The following is an 18521-nucleotide window of genomic DNA, read 5'->3' as shown; positions in this document are numbered from 1 at the left end:
ACACTTAAAAATAATCAAGCTGTTCCTACCTCAGGCTCTAACACACCGTCTCACTTAACATTGACAGAACCATCTCTGAAGTCGCTGGTAGTATTAGCCTTATTTTACAGGTGAAGCAGGTAATCACGCTGCAAACTTGGGAGCTAAACGAATATACTACACTCATCAACAGATGCTTGTTCTATAAAGTAATGTATTTATCTGTATATACCTCATAGCATTTGTGTATTTTGCTCATGTTTTCATCATTACTTATTCTTATAGCTATTACACTGTACGCTGTTCGAGGTCAAGAAGGGACAAAAGGTTAGCGCAAAGAGAGCCTGGGTCTTAGAGTAAGCAGAGCTGAATCAGGTCTGCCTCTAAATAGCGTTTTCAGATTGGCTATTTCACGTCTCTGAAGCTCAGCTTGCTTATATATAACATGTAAAGATGTAAAGAGGATTGAAGGAAATACTGAATGCTTCTGCAGTGCTGATGTAGTGTCCAGCATCTAAGACAGAGTCATTAAACGGCAGATATATTATTATCATTAAGATTCATGTTGGATTCATTTCCTTGTCTCTGTTTTTCGGTGCTTTTCACTATGTACAATAAGAAATGTATTTTATATTCCAAGTCAGTATACACATAACTATGTGGATGTGTGATATCCATCTCTGTATATATGTATGTAATATTTATAATATATATATAATTTTAAAGTAGGTAACTATATAACTTTATATGTAGTTATATAGCCATATATAGCTATAAAAATAAAACAAAGAATTATTTAAAAATTTTTTTTATGGTAGTGCTGTTCAACCTTGTTTTTTTTTTCATTGTCACCCCCTAAGGATCCTTTTATAGACGTTTTTTGCTAATCACCTCCCCCATGAAATATGGATACCACAGACGCATTTATATCTCTTTATGTACCTTAAGTATATCTGGGCTTTATACGTTAAAAAGGAAGTAGAACGCTTACGGTTTTATTCAGTGTAGGATTAAAAAGGACAAAATAAAAATATTATAGTGAAAGGTTAAATAAAAATGTAAAAGCTATTAATATTGAACATAACTATAACTATTTGCTGAGAAATTTAATTTATTTACTTACATAACTGGTAATATATCACATTACATATGGAAACCAGCAATAGATACAAATTATAACAGTACAAATATAATAATTCTAAGACATTCAAAATAATCATTTTCCAGCAAAAGTAAAATAATTTTAAAAAAATAAATTTTAAACTATTTTTAGAGAAATTAACTTTTTAAAAATTCTGCTTCATACGAGAAAACAATGTTTAACCTATATAGTTACTAGATATTCATTTAGAAGGTGTCAACAATTTTTCTTCTTGGCATCTGACATACTAATGTTTTGATTAACTTTTGTAGAATTAAATAATAAAATAAATGTAAACTCTTTTTTTTTGGTAAATTCTCAAAGCTCAAGTCACACACAGAAGGGATCAAGCATAAGTGGTAGCCACAAGGCAGTCCACAGGCACACAGGCACCTCTCACCTTGTGACTTTGAGATGAAGTAGTTGGTCAAGAGGAATTCCTCCAATTATAGCCATTTATTCACTATACTTTTATAGCCTTATCTTGTATATACATTGGATATCTTCCAGTGCCAATGCTTGTGTGATAGCCAATAAAATAGAAATGAAATACTAAGGAATGGGATTTTGTTGGTTTTGGAGGGCCAAAAACCATTGTCCCATCCAAGAGTTCTCTTCCTCAATACCCAGTTTTCACCCTCTGACAATGATATTATTCCCATTATGAAAGCATGCCTTATTACATGTGATGCACTGAAATACTTTTTTCCTATTGTTTCTCTTTTTTTAAAATGTTGGTCTCAACCTATTATGAATTGTGACCCACAATTTAATTTAAAAACTACCATAGTGATCATATATATGTGTGTATATATATATATATATATATATATATATATGATGAATACATAAGTATATTTTCAAATCACTACCTTTGTTAAGAGTTAAGAGGAATGGCCACCATAATGGCTAAAATTAAAATGACTGACAAAACCAAGTGTCGGAGAAGATGTAGTGCAGTTGGAACTCATATGTCACAGATGGGAATGTAAAATAGTGCAGCCATTTTGCAGAACATTTTGGCAACTGCTTATGAGCTTAACTTACAACGTGGTCGATAACTTTCCCACCTAGGTATTTATCCAAGAGAAATAAAAACATCTTTCCACACCATAGCTTTCAGACAAATGTTCATATACGCTCTTTAGCCAATAACTGGGAACAAGCCAACATCCATCAAAGGTGAATGAATAAGCAAATTGCAGGATATCCGTACAGCAGCATATTACTGAGCAGTCTAAAAAAGAATAAACATGAAAGAAGCTGGACTAAAAAGAATGCACAGTGTATGATTCAATTTACATGAAACCCTAGAAAAGACAAAGATAATCTAGATTCAGAGAAAGCAATACAGTAGTTGCCTGAAGACAGATGCAGGCGGTGGGGATTAACTGGGAATGAGTGAAGGGAACATTTTGGGGGATGGAAATGTTCTATATTGTGGTGGTGAGAGTTACACAGGTGCATAACTTTGTAAAAAGGCAGTGAATTTAAAATAGGAGTTTATTGTATGCAAGTTATTCCTCAGTAAAACTGATTTTTGAAATGCCAAGAGAAAAACACCCCTTTTATTAACTATAATTTTGAAATTAGTTGAGGTTCAAAATGGTAGATGTCTTAAAATCTTTACAGTGACACTTTAGGTCAAGATTATAATGATTCCTTAGTGGGGAGGGCGTCCCAGCCCTCCTTTCCACACAGATTGGAACTTCACTTGATGCAACAACATCCCATTTCTGCTCCAGCCCTGCTCTCACCCATCTGCTGTGAGGAGGAAGCAAAGTCAAGTTTTTTCCAAATGCGGGTGTTATGTTTACATTGTTATGAAGGTAAATAAGTAACAGATCATTTGTTTGACATTATTTAGGAACAAGTATAACTAAGTAATTAGAAGAATCATTCACAAAATGAGTCATTCACAAAATGATTATTGACTTTTGGAAATGGACAAAGACTGTTTCTAGGTGCTGTGAGAGAGGAAAGAGATGAGCCTGACTGCCTCTCACTTCTGAGCGGTCATAGTCAAGGGACACGCATGTTATATGGATATTTTTTAAAATTTTACTAAATATTACTGTGCACCAAGTATCTGCCACCCATGGTCTCATGCTCATAACTAGTGCTGCCAGGTGGCAGTCTTGATGACAGACACCACAGAGCACAGAGTGCTTGCTGCAGGTGGCTTCCTGCTTGAAAATTCATTCTCTGCTTACCAGCTCTTTGAGTTTTGCTAAGTTCTGTAAACTTTTTGTGACACTTTTTCCTCATCTTGAAAACAAAAAATAAATTCAAGTGTTACATATAATCTAATACAGGATAAGATTCATAACCTAATCTTCACAATCAATCTGTTCAATAACATGAATATTAACCTAAGACTGATTATATTACATATTAAGCTAAGATTATAATAGCATTGTAGAATAACAATAGTTATGATGATGATAACGTCTCACTCATAGGGGTGTAGTGACGTTTATTATCACTATTCTTGTTAAATATTAGCCCAGTGCCTGACACACAGTAAGCATTCAGTAAACACGGGCTGCTATTTTTACTAACATTTTACAAAGGAGAAAATTGAGTCTCAGAAATGTTCATTAGCATATAGAAAGCGAAACATCTAAAAAAAAAAAGGTACCAGAAGGAGATAAAAAGTCAAGTGTTCCTTTCTCTTAACCCTATGCTTTCTCCCAATAGCGTATAGCATTTCTAGTACTTACAAAAAGAAAAAAAAAATCAAGTCTCAATATCAGCAGCACCAAAAAATATCATAAATTCAGAGGTAGAGGAGATTCTCTCTAATAGAAATGGTCAGATATCATATTCATAGTGATGCTCTCATAGATTATTCTCTTTTTTCCAATTATTTCCTCTTATATTTTCCTTCAGATTAAATTTCATGAATTTCAACGGCCCCTTTAGTGATGGAGACTCTCTTTTTATGGAGGGAGCCATTTGCGATTTAGAAGTGGTGCCCAAGATTTTTCTACTTGGTGTTCATTCTTGAGCATTTATGTTGAGTCTCCCATGTGCACAGCACTCTGCTAGGAAATGTAGGATTTTTATAAATGACTGTATAATTTCTTAACTAAAGCTTATGTACCAGAGTACAAATAAACACAAAGATATGCAATGTAATTAGTGGATAATACTCCGTGCTATGCTTCATTCAGCCATTCAACAAACAGGTATTGTGTGCCCTCTAGGTACTACTACTCTGCTAGGCTATATAGAGATACATAGGATTGCTACTCTGGAAGAAATCCTATAAGCAAGTCAGACATGTAAACCTAGGACTGGAACTGGTGTAGGAGAGGAGGTGATGCGGGTTGCGTGACTGCAGCAGAGTGTGTGATGGAGAGGACCACAGGAGTCTGGAGCCGTCAGCAGAATTGCATGAGCCATTCTAAGGATGGGCTTTTTCTCTCTTCCCCTTCCAGTCTCTCAGGAACCACTAAAAGATACATGTAGGGATGTGATATTTACCTTTTGTATGATAGAAAGAACAGCCTGGTGGCAATATAATAGAGGGATTAGAGAAGCAAAACAGGAGTTGCACACCGTGGAGAGGAAACTGCTGAAATGGTCCAAGAGAGGAAAAATAAGAGTGGGAACCAAGGTGGTGGAAGTGAATGGAAAGACATGTGAAATATAAGAAAGCATGTGACTTGGGAACTGCGTGTATGGGATGACAAAAAGGGAGAATTGATGAAACTGCGTGAATGATATTCAAAAAGATAGGGAATACCTGTTCACGGGAAGAATGGGTACGAAAAGGAGAATTTAGTATTTACATGTGTACTTTGAGTTTTCTGCGGTATCTCTAAGAAATCAAAGTGAAACGTTCAGGAGGCAGTGGATCTGGAGCTGGGGAGACACTGGGTTTGGGGAGACATGCTCACTGGGTAGTTGCCAGCATGTAACTGGCACTTAGAGCAATTGGAAGAAATTAAACCAACCAAGGAAAATATAGGACATAAGCACAGAAGAGGAGCAGCAGATGACCCCATGGAAAATATAAATGTCTAGGAAACTTGGAGAAGTAACAGACAAGCAGGAGACTGAGAGAGACCAATCAGAAAAATTAGGCATAGAAACTAGAAGAGAAATATATTAGCAAATCCAAAAGATATTGCAAAAACCAACAAGAGTTCAAGGAAAGAAGTGGTGAGAGGATCAAATATCAGGAAAAGCTTAAGAATGATTAGGACTGACTCCATGAGCTGAAGGACATGATACAGAGATGACATATGTATTTATTAATGACCTACTACATGCGCGCTAGGCACAGAGACACGGGGTGTGGTTTGAGAGAGAAAGAAGGTAAACAGGAGAGTGAGAGAAGTTCTCAATTACACATGAGAAGCTGGATCAGAGGGATCCAGTAACTCTCCCCAACATCACACAACTACAAATGTAGAAAAGCAGAGATTCAAAGTAAATTTGGAGCCAGTTCATTCCTTTGGGGGTGCAGTCATTACTGCATTTTTAACTTCTTGAGATTAACAAAAATAACTTTGACCATATAGTAAAGGACAAAAAATGACATATCCTTCTGCCCCAATTCAACATTTAACAAATATTTTGTCATATTCACTGAAGATACAACCCAAAGCCCAATCACTGTTCTTCCCTTTCATTCCCAGAAGTAACAACTATGCAGAAACTATAGTATTCTCCTTCATGCTTTGCTATGTTTATGGCAGGTGGATATATTAATATAACACAATAGATTATAGGGTACACCTTTGTGTGTTTAAATTTTTGTGTTTAAATTTTTGTGTTAAAATTGTGCCATTAGTTTTTGTCTCAACATTATGTTTTAGAGATGTAATCATATTGATGTCTGTAGGCCTAGTTTGTTCACTAAACAGCTGCATGGTATTCCATTGTGTAGATAGAGAGATGGATAGACAGATGATAATTTTTTCCCGATTATCCTATGACTTTATACTGTAGTGAAGGCAATATTCGAGCATTAGGAAAACAATAAAATCAAAGGAGAGAGATGTCACATTTGAGAGACAAGTGCCTTGAAGTTAATTTTAGCCAGTGGTAAATTTATTGGTTAGTTACTTGGTTATCATTAATAATGTTCCTAAAGTTATCCTAAAGAAATAACACGTTCTGGGGACAATGAAAGTCTTGAATAATTTAATTGGGTTTAAATCTGCAAAAGCAGTAGAAGATAAATTACAAAGGCAATGTTGAGACTATGCTTCTGGAACTTGGAGCACCAGCCTGCAGTGTCCTGCCTTCTCTGCAGAGGCATTGAGGATGCATAAGGAGTGTTTTGAGTAGAGGAATGACAAGACATTGCTCACCATGGCCAAGGTACCTTGAGTTGTTTTAATGGATATTAGAGATAGAAGATATGTATCATTTCAGCCTGGTAAAGAGGCTACATCAGTCTTTGGGGGAGAGTCATGTTTTGGTGAGAAAGACAAAAAGGAGGGGTGAAAAAAGATGAGAAAATTGACAGATTTAGCCTGAAGGCTAATTTTTGACTTTGTTTACTGCCTTTATCTCTTTTACAAACGTGTTAACATTGTTTACTAAGACACCCAATAAAATATACGTGCTTCTAAGGAGTTACAGTTATTCAGGTTTATTAGGAAAACTTCATTCTTATGACAACTCATCTCTTCAACAAACAGTAGATTTATAGCTGTGACAACTTTGATTTAGAATTTGAGTGTCTTTGGACTGTTCATCTGTTACAATGGATCCTTAGTCCTAATGCTTAGAAACTTGAATATCCATGAGTTTTTCTTTTTCCCATTTTAATTTTTCATTATTTGCTTTTTATTTCAAGATTGTACACTGTTGCTTTACAGAAGACAGAGATAAACAGAGTAGCATGATGATTTTAATAAACTATATCAGAGCAGAAATGCGGAGATAATATATCTGCCTATTAGATTGTGACTAGTCTTGTACCAGTTGGTCAGAAACTACCCTTGTTTTCGGCACTTTAAAACATGAATTTTTATTCTGCTCTTAAAAATATCCTCTTTGCAGTTCAAACCCCTTAGGTTCATATACAGTTATTTTTGAAATCTTAATTCATATGTCTGTTCATCCTCTTCCCTACAAAGCTCATTATCTAAATATTGCCAAACACCTTCAAATGAGCACCCCTATGATATGAACTCAGGAAAGAGATTCAGACCCTGAAGCACACTTTTTCCCCAAAGGAAGCCAGCCGTGCTATATAGTGTGCCTGCCTTTGGGCTGTCTGGTTTCTGCTTTCTAAAAGAAAATAATGGAGAGCACAGCATTCCTATGGCTTGCTGATTGACTGGTGGAAATTACAGCAAAATGTGTATGACTGAGAAGATTTCATCAGTACATCCTCTGCACTAAGGCTGTTTCTGTAATGTTACCTGTAGGTGGGGGCTATTAGATCACAGGTTTTGTGACCTTTAATGTCAAGTTTACTCAGATCACATTGATTACTTTTAATAAATGTCCGTATTATTAGGCCACATCTACCGATCATTTTCTAAAAATTTTATAGACTTTTTTGAAGCAATTTTAGGTTTACAGAAAAGCTGAGCAGAAAGTACAGAGAGTTCCCATGGCTCTTCCCTAACGAGTTCCCTCTGTTATGAACGTCTTGTATCAGTGTGGTACATCTGTTTCCATCGATGAGCCAATATCGATATAGTAGTAACTGAAATCCATAGGTTAGTATCTTTTTTGTTGCACATCCTGTGGATTTTGACAAATGCATAATGACAGGTATCCACCATGATAATGTCCTAGAGAACGTCTCACTGCCCTCAGAATCCCTATGCTCCACCTGTTCAACCCTACCTCCCTTCCCAGAAACGACCTCAACCAGTCACTTTGATGTCCTAGCAACACTCTAATGCCCTCAACACATTATTATTATTGTCATTATTTTGGTTTTGCTTTTGCTTTTTTGTTAGTGAGATATGGCTCTGATGAGATAATGAGACCAGTGGCTACTGAAGGACATTTTTACTGAATTCTTGGTTACTTTTTTTTTTTTCTTATCGTTTCTCTGTTCTAATTCTGTTAGTTCAAATTAAATATAGCAATAAGAACTGACAAGCTGATAAATACAGTAACTACTAGATTTCCATTGTTTCAGCGTACCTTACCTCTCTCAACCTTGTATATCCAAGCAACCCCCCCCCCCCAAAATTTTAATTTTAAAAAAGGAAACCACACAGGCTTCTAGACTTCTCCTAGCATCCTGTGCTGCTATGCCCCGGTTCTGGAGATCATCCAGCTCCAAAGTGAGCAGTCCTGTGCTCAGCGAGCCAGTTGACGACTACACGGAATAACTCATACTTTATATGCAAGTCTCAGACAGTGACTGAGTTTTTGTATATGGCAGGTTACTGCTTTAAAAATGTTATTAATATTCACACAAAAAGTGAAAGATTAGATTTATAAGTCCACTTTTTTATGCTAATGACACTATTTTATTAGCTTTTTAATTACTGTCTAGAAAAATTATTAAAACCATGGAATTTTCATTAATCTGTCCTAATTACTATGTATCCTTTTTATATCCTAACAAACCCCAATTCTATCCACTGTTCTTTCAGTCACAAGCAAACAAGGAACATATACAGACATAAGCACAATGATTTCATTAGCATGAAATCAATAAAAACCAATACACGATGAGTATGTGCATTTTATTTAGATATATTTCTGTTAAACATGTTCCTGTGTATTGTATACCATTTATATAGAGCCCTAAGAGTGAGTATAATTCTGATTTCTAGCCATAATACTGAAGAAGCTGCTTAATAACAGTCAATATCAAGGCCATTTTTACTTAACCACTTTTGATATTTACCACTCCTGCAAAAATATAAGCAAATCAACATCTGTTTAGCTTGTCAAGAGCATTCAAGGGCCGTGCATGGTGAACTCAAAGTGGACACAACAATTCAAAGACTTTTGCAATAAAGCTGATGAAACATTTTACCCAGGGCTCTGTGGCTCTGAAATGAAAGAATATAGTTGCCCCTCAGCCTGCTATGCTAACAGCAATCTTGAGCAAAAAGGCTCTGGATTGATATTACTCCATAATATATTACAGGTTTGAGTGATATTGACCATAGTGGGTGAAGTTCAAATGACATCAACAGTTGGCTGTTAGGAAATCAAAACCCTATTTTGATATTTTTCAAAATTAATTATGTGGTCAGAGTTCCCCTTATTGTTTTCACAACGGAGTACAAGAACAGCTTATTGGATGTCCAACTGAATAATATAAAGATACTTGGAAGGGGTGAATGAGAGCTCGTAGTATGTGCTTTCAAACTAATGTTACTGGATTACATGCAACCTGTAACAAGACTTAGCATAGGAGAGCTGTTTGAAGAGCACACTTGTGGACTACAGGCACCACATGATCGGCAGAATTTTAATCTGCTGGGCTATTGTGACGATACCTTATTAAAAGACTTTCCAATGAGATTAACTGATTAACAGCACAGTTCATCTCCATAGAAAGAATTTGCTTTTTAAAGAAGTCATTGAGGGGCTTCCTAAGTGGCGCAGCGGTTAAGAATCCGCCTGCCAATGCAGAGGTCATGGGTTCGATCCTAGCTCCAGAAAGATCCCACATGCCGCGGAGCAAGTAAGCCCGTGTGCCAAAAAAAAAAAAGAAGTCATTGAGTACTACAAGTTGAATTAGTATTCAATTAATGTCAACGTTCATTTTGAGCAACCTATGAAATATTTTTAGAGATACTTAATAAATTATATCAATAAGGATTTTAATATAAATCAAGATGCAGTTTATTTTTTCCACTTAGAAATACATTACGAAGATTATAGTTATTTGAAAAAGGATAACACTTCAGCTCAGCTCTAACCAATGCCAAATAAAGGTGGTAGTATGTCTTCATTCCTTAAATACTAATTTGGAGAGTCAGGGAATTTCAAGTATATAAAAACCCGAGTGCCAAAAAGTAGAGAAGGTGAGCGTCCAAAATACAGAATGCACAAAATAGCCTACCACAATGTTCGATGTATAAGAACTAGTAATTATTACACAATAGGTAGAATTTAACCTAACACATATTTGGAGCAGATTAATCCTCTAACATTTCAAAAGAAAGATCAATGGCAAAATAAGATTGATTTAAATCATTAAATTTGTTGTTCTCTAACACACAAACCCTTAAATCTTTGTTCCCTGGTTTCAATTAGCAAAAAGCAATAGCTACCAAACCAGCCAAGTGAAGCTTTGAAATAATTAGTGAAATAATTCTTAGAAAAGCATCTTTATCCCCTGCACAGATAGTAAGTGGGATTGTGGATGTGTCAGTGTGTGTAGGGATGGGAAAGGAAAAGTAGGAAAGTTAACCTATTTACATATGATTCTCAACACATAGATCTACTTCACAAATAATTGCACAGTGTTCTGCTTTCCTATGCAAACAAAATATGCCTTTGAATCAACAGGTTTTATAAATACACTATACAAAATAAATAATTTATAAAATTTTAAAATATGTTTACACACATTAATATTCACAACTTGAAGGGAAATTTCTACAGGATAAAAATGCTTCAGAAATTAAGATATGTCAAAGTTAAGTATATTGTGCTAAATCTTATATCCACCATGAAAAGATTTCCTTTCATTCTAACATAACAATATTTTGGAAATTGTGTCTTCCATCTTTTCACATAAGATTCAAACACTAAGAAGATGCTCCTTACTTTTACAGCAGGGAACTTCAAGTAATTATAAAAATATATTCTACCCAAATATATGTTTTTTTATTACAGTACAGTCAAATGTGTTTCTTTAATTAAGTGGTATCTTAACAGGATTCCAAATTTCAACATTGAATTGTGTGTTAACATTGATGAGTAGAAGTTTTTTTGTTTTTGTTTGTTTGGGATTTTTTGGCAAAGCTTCTGAAGCTATATTTTTTCTAGCAATTGAAATTGTTTTAAGAATATTATAAATTAAAATATTTAGTTCATTTTGAGCAGACCATAATTAGTAGGCAATATAAAGTTTATGTTGGCAAAAACATTTCAGGTATAACAAACTTGAAAGTGTTATTCTGAAGGCCGTATTTTTATTTATCATGAACATTCAAAACCAAAAGAACTATGAAATCATTATTTAATTCTATAAAACTAGGCAAGGCATCTTCTTGTTTATGACATTTCCAGAAATGTCATTTCTTACATTCGTTTCTACACACAGTCCATACTTTTGAGTTCATACTTATAAAGATATGAAATATTAGAAAGAACATATTTTCCCTCACTACATAAGTGAGAGGGAATTGTTTTTCCTTCATACCTATTTGGGACAATTGTGCATACATTTAAACTTAAGCACAGAAACATTAACACATACTCCTGCAGCTGAAGATCTTTTCTTTCAGGAACCTCACTTTGGCTAGTGATGGAGATTATTCTTGACACTTCTTTTTCCATTTAAATAGCTTAGATGTGTTTTGTCAACTTTAATAACTGTAACTAAAACAAATACATCTGGCATTACAACCATATACATGCAAACACACACACACCACACATGTGGGAGGGGGGAGGTTGTGTTTGTGACAAGTTGTATATGTATATTTACACTTACATATCTGTCTATATATATCACATACATTACAAGACTATTTATATATATATATATAATCAAGACAAAGTTGCAGAAAACAATCTTTATCATATGCACTCTAGTAGTTTATATTTTATTAAATGCTATTCTTTTATATTTAAAAATGCATTTCCCAGCCCATATAATTGAGCTCATGATCCACTAATGGGTTGCAACTAACAGCTGGAAAAAACACTGGCTTAAATAATAACAGTATAAATCACATATCGGCAAAACTAAAGATGCTTTTCTACTGCGACCACAACAGCACTGTACCCACCTGATATCAACATGGGAGTGTATTACTTAAGCCATGTATAAGGTCAATGTTGGGACAGCGTAGCCAAAATGATTTCACCATCATTGATAAAAGAGTGATGTGAGTTTCGTGCAGCCAGGATTAATTGTATTGCTATTATAATTACATACAACTGCTTCTTGTTTGGTGGAAGCGTATTAAAGTTTTGGATAGGATGTAAATTTAAAACAATGATATTGTTTTGGCAAATTGATAAATACTGTCTAAAGTTTATGGCGAACAAAATATGTTCATGACTTCTCATGAAAATAATGACAAAAATATGTAATAAGTAGAGACTTGCTCTCAGGAATACCTCAAATTATTAGGAAATGTTCTCCAGGAAATACTGTTGAGTAAAAAAGCAAGGTTTAGAATAGTGTATAAGGAATGCTATCTTCTGTGTTAAAAAAAAAAGAGAAAAAATATATACATATACTTACATTTTTTCTTTGCAAAAAGAAACACGATATAAACCAAAAGCTAAGAAAACAGCATGCTAAAGGTACGCATCTGCAAGAATATAGAATATACTTTTTCTCTGTAATTTTAACTCTGATAATCACACAAATGTTTTCCATTTTCAGAAAAATAACTTAAAAAGAAAAAGCATAAAGTATATGCAAGATAAAGCAAATATCTCAATGTATACTTATATTTAAGCAAAGATGGTTAGAAACCAAGACTTTAATGGAAGGTATCAGTTTGAAGTCAAAGGACGACATTTAAAACCCCAGTAACGTTCAATTGGATTTGGAAATAGCACTATGAACATTTTTCCTAAAAATATGTACAGGTATCTCTTGCTGAAATCAATAACCTATTCCCCAAAATATAATAAAGCCACATTCTCCAAAAAAGGGAATCAGGGCTCCCTGAAGGAATGGCTGCTTCTAGGTGTGGAGGAGGAAATGGGCAAGATGAACACGTGGCATCTGCTCACCCCAGAGAGCAGAGAAGTTGGAAAAATAGAGGGGCCATGCCACACGACGCCAACACGAAGCGGTCCCAGTTAGGCAGCAGGGGGACAACTGGCACATCAAAGGGGCATTTGAAGCCCATATGTTCACATTTGTAGTTAAATGAATAAGGAAGACGGAAGGAAGAAAGGAAGGAAAAACTAGAATAACAACAAAAGCATGGTCTTTGATTCCTTTCTATGAAGCGTGGAGTGGAAATCTGTATTAATGGACCCTTTACAGTTATGGACCTCTGTGCCTCAGAAATAAGTCAGTAAAGGTGCATGTATAAGGATGTTTCCTGTAGAATTGTTTGAAAAAGCCAAAAATTGGAAGAAATGCCAATGGCTACCAATAGGAGATTAATAAAATAAATAATAGTACCTCCATGTATGGACTACTATGCAGCCAGTAAAAATAATGGAGCAAACTTTATGAAATGACATATAAAGAGGTCCATAATATATTGTTTAATGGAAAAAGGAAATTTCAGAAGAGTATAGAAGCCTTTATCCCATTTGTGCACCAACTAAAACAGTATGTAATTATACAAATAAATGTATTTGCCTTAAGGAGATAGAAATCTGGAATAAGACCATTCCCCTAACAGTAGTCACCTCTGGGATTAGAATTCGCCCGCACCTGTGGGTGGGGGAAGTTTGAGAGGGAATGTTTGCATTTCATTTTATATATTCTTACATCATTGTAATGCTGTTTTACAAGCATTGTTGACTTGGTAATACATAGGTAAGAAAAGAGATGCTCCCTTCTGTGCACCAGTTATACCTGTTGCTTAACCTGTCTCTCCCACAGGTGCCAGGCTGCAAACAAGACTTGCCCCACAGATTATATATGGAATAATCACATCTGTAGATGCCTGGCTCAGCAAGATTTTATTTTTTCCTCTAATGCTGGAGATGGTAAGCTGAATGATGTGTTAAAGACTAAATGCCGAGGGTCTCTATTTTGATGAACAAATACTGTAATATTAAAATCACATGTACAATATTCATCTTCATGATCTGAAATCAGTCACTACAAAACAGGACATTTTCTGCTTCATACTGCTATTATTTTGAACTTCTTTGTAAAGGAAGCTACCTGTGTGTGTGCACAACCCTTTAATACAGGGGTCCCCAGCCCCCAGGATCTAATTCCTGATGATCTGAGGTGGAGCTGATGTAATAATAATAGAAATAAAGTGAACAATCAGTGCAATGTGATTGAATCATCCCCAAACCATCTCCATACCCCCGGTTCTTGGAAAAATTGTCTTCCACAAAAACAGTCCCTGGTGCCCAAAAGGTTGGGACTGCTGCTTTAATGAACAACATGGAAAAGAAAACACTTTAAAGGCTTTTTACTGTTTCACACCACACTGAGAACCAAGTAAGGGATAGTAAAGATGTCCTAACTGTGTTTGTCTAGACTCTTCAGACGGATTCCATGACATCTGCGGGCCCAACAAGGAGCTGGATGAAGAGACCTGTCAGTGTGTCTGCAAGGGGGGGCTTCGGCCTTCCAGCTGTGGACCCCACAAGGAACTAGACAGAAACTCATGCCAGTGCGTCTGCAAAAACAAACTTTTCCCCAACTCATGTGGGACCAACAGAGAATTTGATGAAAACACATGCCAGTGCGTATGTAAAAGAACCTGCCCAAGAAATCAACCCCTAAACCCTGGAAAATGTGCCTGTGAATGTACAGAAACTCCACAGAAATGCTTCTTAAAAGGAAAGAAGTTTCAGCACCAAACATGCAGGTAAGAAATCTTCATAAAGAGTATTCATTTCTTTTACTGGAAATAGTTCTCTCAACCCAAAGCAGTTTTCTCAGCCAAAATATTGGTTCTTTGTTAGAGTGGGTCTAGTTAAGTTCTGGAAGATGAATTCTGATATTTTGTAACCAATGCTAAATTTTCATGAGACTGTTTGCTCCCCAAAAAAGCAAGATGGGAGCCCTGGGAACCAAAACTAGATCCAAGCTCAGAATGCACTAAATCCTTGTCCCAGAGGCTAAGGTAGTAGCTCTCTACACGATGTAGAGGACAGATGCATAGGACAGTCACCTGCGGAGCATTTTCAGAATAGATCCAGGTAGTGCATACTTGCCCCCAATGAAAATGATGAGCCCATCAGCTGTAATTTTATACAGCTGTTCTAAGTACAGAAAATGTGCAAAATTTACAAAGGATAGGACAGTACCGTTTACTGTGGAATTATAGCTAGAAATGAAAATAGTTAAGCTAAGTATAACATTTAATGGATTAGAGAAATAAATTAATTCATTGTTAAAGGTTACTCAGGACATTCCTTAAACCTGATTTTACTCCCTTCTTCACCAGGAAAAAAAAAGGGAGTCTCTTGGACTCAAATATTTTCAGTGTTAATCCCTGAACTTCTTCCTCTTTGATCTGAGAATAAGCCAATAATGCACAAAAGAAAATGTCTTTTGACATGTGCTCCCACTTTCCTTCAGCATCGCTCCACCAGTCGCACCCTCTCCCTTCCACACCTTTAATGTCCTCAACTCTAGTGTTCGTTCCCCCTCAATTTAAAAAAGGTCCCCAATTTTTTTCTGTTTTATTGCCGTCTTACTGCGATGTTGAGCATTCCATAGCAACCAAGCTCTGTCCTTGTCTTCCAAGTTGCGCCGAGGCTAGGCATTTTGCATTTATCTGTTCACCTCTTTCATCTCTCATTTATTCAACCAACTGTAACCTTAGGGCTTATGCCCTAAGATTCCACGATCAAGTTCAGTAGACCCTTCATTGTCAAATCCGATGGACAATGTGGCCTTTCTGCAGCCTCTCCTTTCCGTGGTTTCTCTTTAGGCTCTGTTTTGGGTGAGACAACATTGTGCTCTCCTGGTTGTCCTGTAGGTTTTCTGACCACTTGCTCTCCATCACCCTCCCTGGGTTCTCTTCTTGCACCCACGCTTTACAGATGGTGAGAACATCCTTTCAACAGATGATTCTTCACACGACTTAGAACTGATTTACCTCCCATTTATTTACAATTTAGTATCTGCATGAATGTTCACTGTTACTTTTATCTTCAGTAAATAAAGTGTCCATCTTGTTGATTCCCCAGAGTTTGTATTCCCATTTCAGTGTGTCATTCTGATGATTCATGAACCACATGAACACGTTAGCTACTGCGTGAGGAGACTTCCATGAATCTAGGTATCTCATTGATTACTTGTTTTCTTCCGTTATCACTTCAGAAGGCCTTATAGGAATCCTTTTGTTTCCTCTTTAGAATATTTTGAGCAAACATGATATTCCAATTTTACTTGCACATCCTACTCTAATCACAGGGATATTTCAAAAATGCAGAATATAGGTAGTAAATCTTATTCAAGATCATTAAACCATTTTTTTCATATTGAATCCAAGTGAACCCAGGGTACATTGAAAAACCTGAAATATTTGTTTACATAAAACTAACCAGCCATCATATTTTTCTACAGAATTCTTACATTAGCTCGGAAAAGATTTCTATCACTGTGTTTCTCCTCATAGCATACATCGTTCCTTAACGGCTTTCTGTTTACTGACTCTCTCCCCATGTTCATTTTTCTAAGTGTATAATTCCAGGTTTTATGCATATACTGAAGCAAAAAAAATTAGTTTAATATTTTGAAAATATATATACTCCTCATTTTCTTTTTGTATTTATTCCAAAAATGTGGTGGGCAGAGTATACATCCTGTGGTTCACTGCCTTAATCAGCAACTTTCATTGATCACTGAGAATTTTATCTTTTTTAGTAAAGAAATACCAGTGGTCTTATAATAATGTAATTGTATTTAGAATTGAAAATAAATAAATGAGATTCTAAGTAGATATGCTTTCTCTTCTGGAGCAAAAGAAATGCTGTTTCAAAACCACCTCTGTAGCTTTTCTGTGGTGCATGTGGGATTTCCAGGTGGCCTTGCACTTTCCTCTGTACGTCCTTTCCCACTGCCACAAGTTATGTCTGCTCCTCCTCCAAAAAGGTGCTTCAAAGACGGCTTCCGCTCACCGGAGCAACAGGGCTGCTGATGTCATCGGCTGCTGGGTCACTTGTCCTTTCGCCACTACTAGAAACCGGACATCTAGGGCAGGCGGAGAGGGACCGCCGCACAGTGAATACTGTCCCTCCCAGTCCCTTCCCCAGACCGCACTGTTCTCACGCGGAGCCCAGGCGGAGGGGGGAGGCTGAGCCACCCTCGTGCAGCCAGCCAGCTGCCAGCCCAGCCAAGTCAAGAGTGGGCCCTCACTGCAGATCACAGTCCTGCCAGGATGGCTGGGTTTAATCTCTCCGAAGTCTGGGTTCCAGACGAGTCCCAGATTCCTGTGGATTCTGTCATGCTTCTGTGATCACGCTTCATCGGTAGACCTTAAATATGCACTTTCAAAATTTCTGTTTTATGTTACTTTCATCTGTGAGACACAGAGCACTTCAAAAGAGCTAACGCTAACAACACCTCATTCTTCTATTTGTTATTTCTGCAAGCAAGACTTTTTTTTTTTAAAGGTTTTTCCATTCCTCTTAAATTTGGTAATTCCAGGCACAAACTTTAGCAATTTATAAACTGAAGAACAATTTTATGATAAAATGAGTAACTTTGTTCTACTTTGGAACTTATTAAAACACAAAAGTGCGTTGGTAGCGTAACAAATTCATCTGCTTGGTCTTTAACAGAAGTCTGTCCTTCTTTGTTCCCCTAGTTGTTACAGACGACCGTGTACAAATAGAGTGAAGCATTGTGAACAGGGACTTTCATTTAGTGAAGAAGTATGTCGCTGTGTCCCTTCATATTGGAAAAGACCACATATGAACTAAGATTGCATCTTTTCTGGTTCGTCATTTTTCTATCATGGGAAACAGTGTTGCCATGTTAGAACTATGAACACAGAGACTTTGTGGGACCTGGTAACAAAGACAAAAGTCAGTTTCCTGAACCATGTGGATAACGTTACAGACATGGACTGGAGCTCATCTGCAAAAGACCTCTTTCAAAGACTGGTTTTCTGCCAATGACCAAACAGCCAAGGTTTTTCTCTTGTGATTTTTAAAAAAGAATAATGACTATATAATTTATTTCCACTAAAAATATTGTTTCTGCATTCATTTTTATAGCAATAACAATTGGTAAAGCTCACTGTGATCAATATTTTTATATCATGCAAAATATGTTTAAAATAAAATGAAAATTGTATTATAAGCTGGTAAGTTGAGTCCATTACCATCTTACACTATCAGCAAAACTTGATGTTATGAAAACAGTCATCTCGCCCTGCGCTTTTCCTTTTTCTCTAATCGGATGTCAGATTTTGATTGCTGTGGGAAAGGATGATCCTATAAAAGAAAGTTTCAGAGGAACAGCAGTTGCTTAATTTTATTTAAACTCATCTCAATATATTTGAGTGGAAATGTTTTAGCACATGACGTTTTGAACTTATAGACAAATGAATCAATAGAAAACATATCATCTTATAAGATAGTTTGCTTAGCATGGTTATAC

The 18521-nt window shown here is 36.1% G+C and overlaps 1 protein-coding gene across 3 annotated transcripts in view; it reads left to right on the top strand.

Moving 5' to 3' along the window:
- VEGFC (vascular endothelial growth factor C) overlaps window positions 1-18221 on the top strand; it is a 93629-nt gene extending 75408 nt beyond the window's left edge. For all 3 annotated transcript variants that reach the window (XM_057697080.1, XM_057697081.1, XM_057697082.1), the window contains exons 5-7: window positions 13824-13930; window positions 14439-14772; window positions 17725-18221. In XM_057697080.1, coding sequence (XP_057553063.1) covers window positions 13824-13930; window positions 14439-14772; window positions 17725-17839 — 556 coding nt within the window. In that variant the 3' untranslated portion in view covers window positions 17840-18221. The remainder of the gene's footprint in view (window positions 1-13823; window positions 13931-14438; window positions 14773-17724) is intronic.
- The last annotated feature ends 300 nt before the right edge of the window (window positions 18222-18521 follow it).

This window comes from Hippopotamus amphibius, chromosome 10 (assembly GCF_030028045.1).
Source record: "Hippopotamus amphibius kiboko isolate mHipAmp2 chromosome 10, mHipAmp2.hap2, whole genome shotgun sequence".
In the NCBI taxonomy this organism is placed as follows: Eukaryota; Metazoa; Chordata; class Mammalia; order Artiodactyla; family Hippopotamidae; genus Hippopotamus; species Hippopotamus amphibius.
This window is presented reverse-complemented; position numbering and strand designations above follow the sequence as displayed.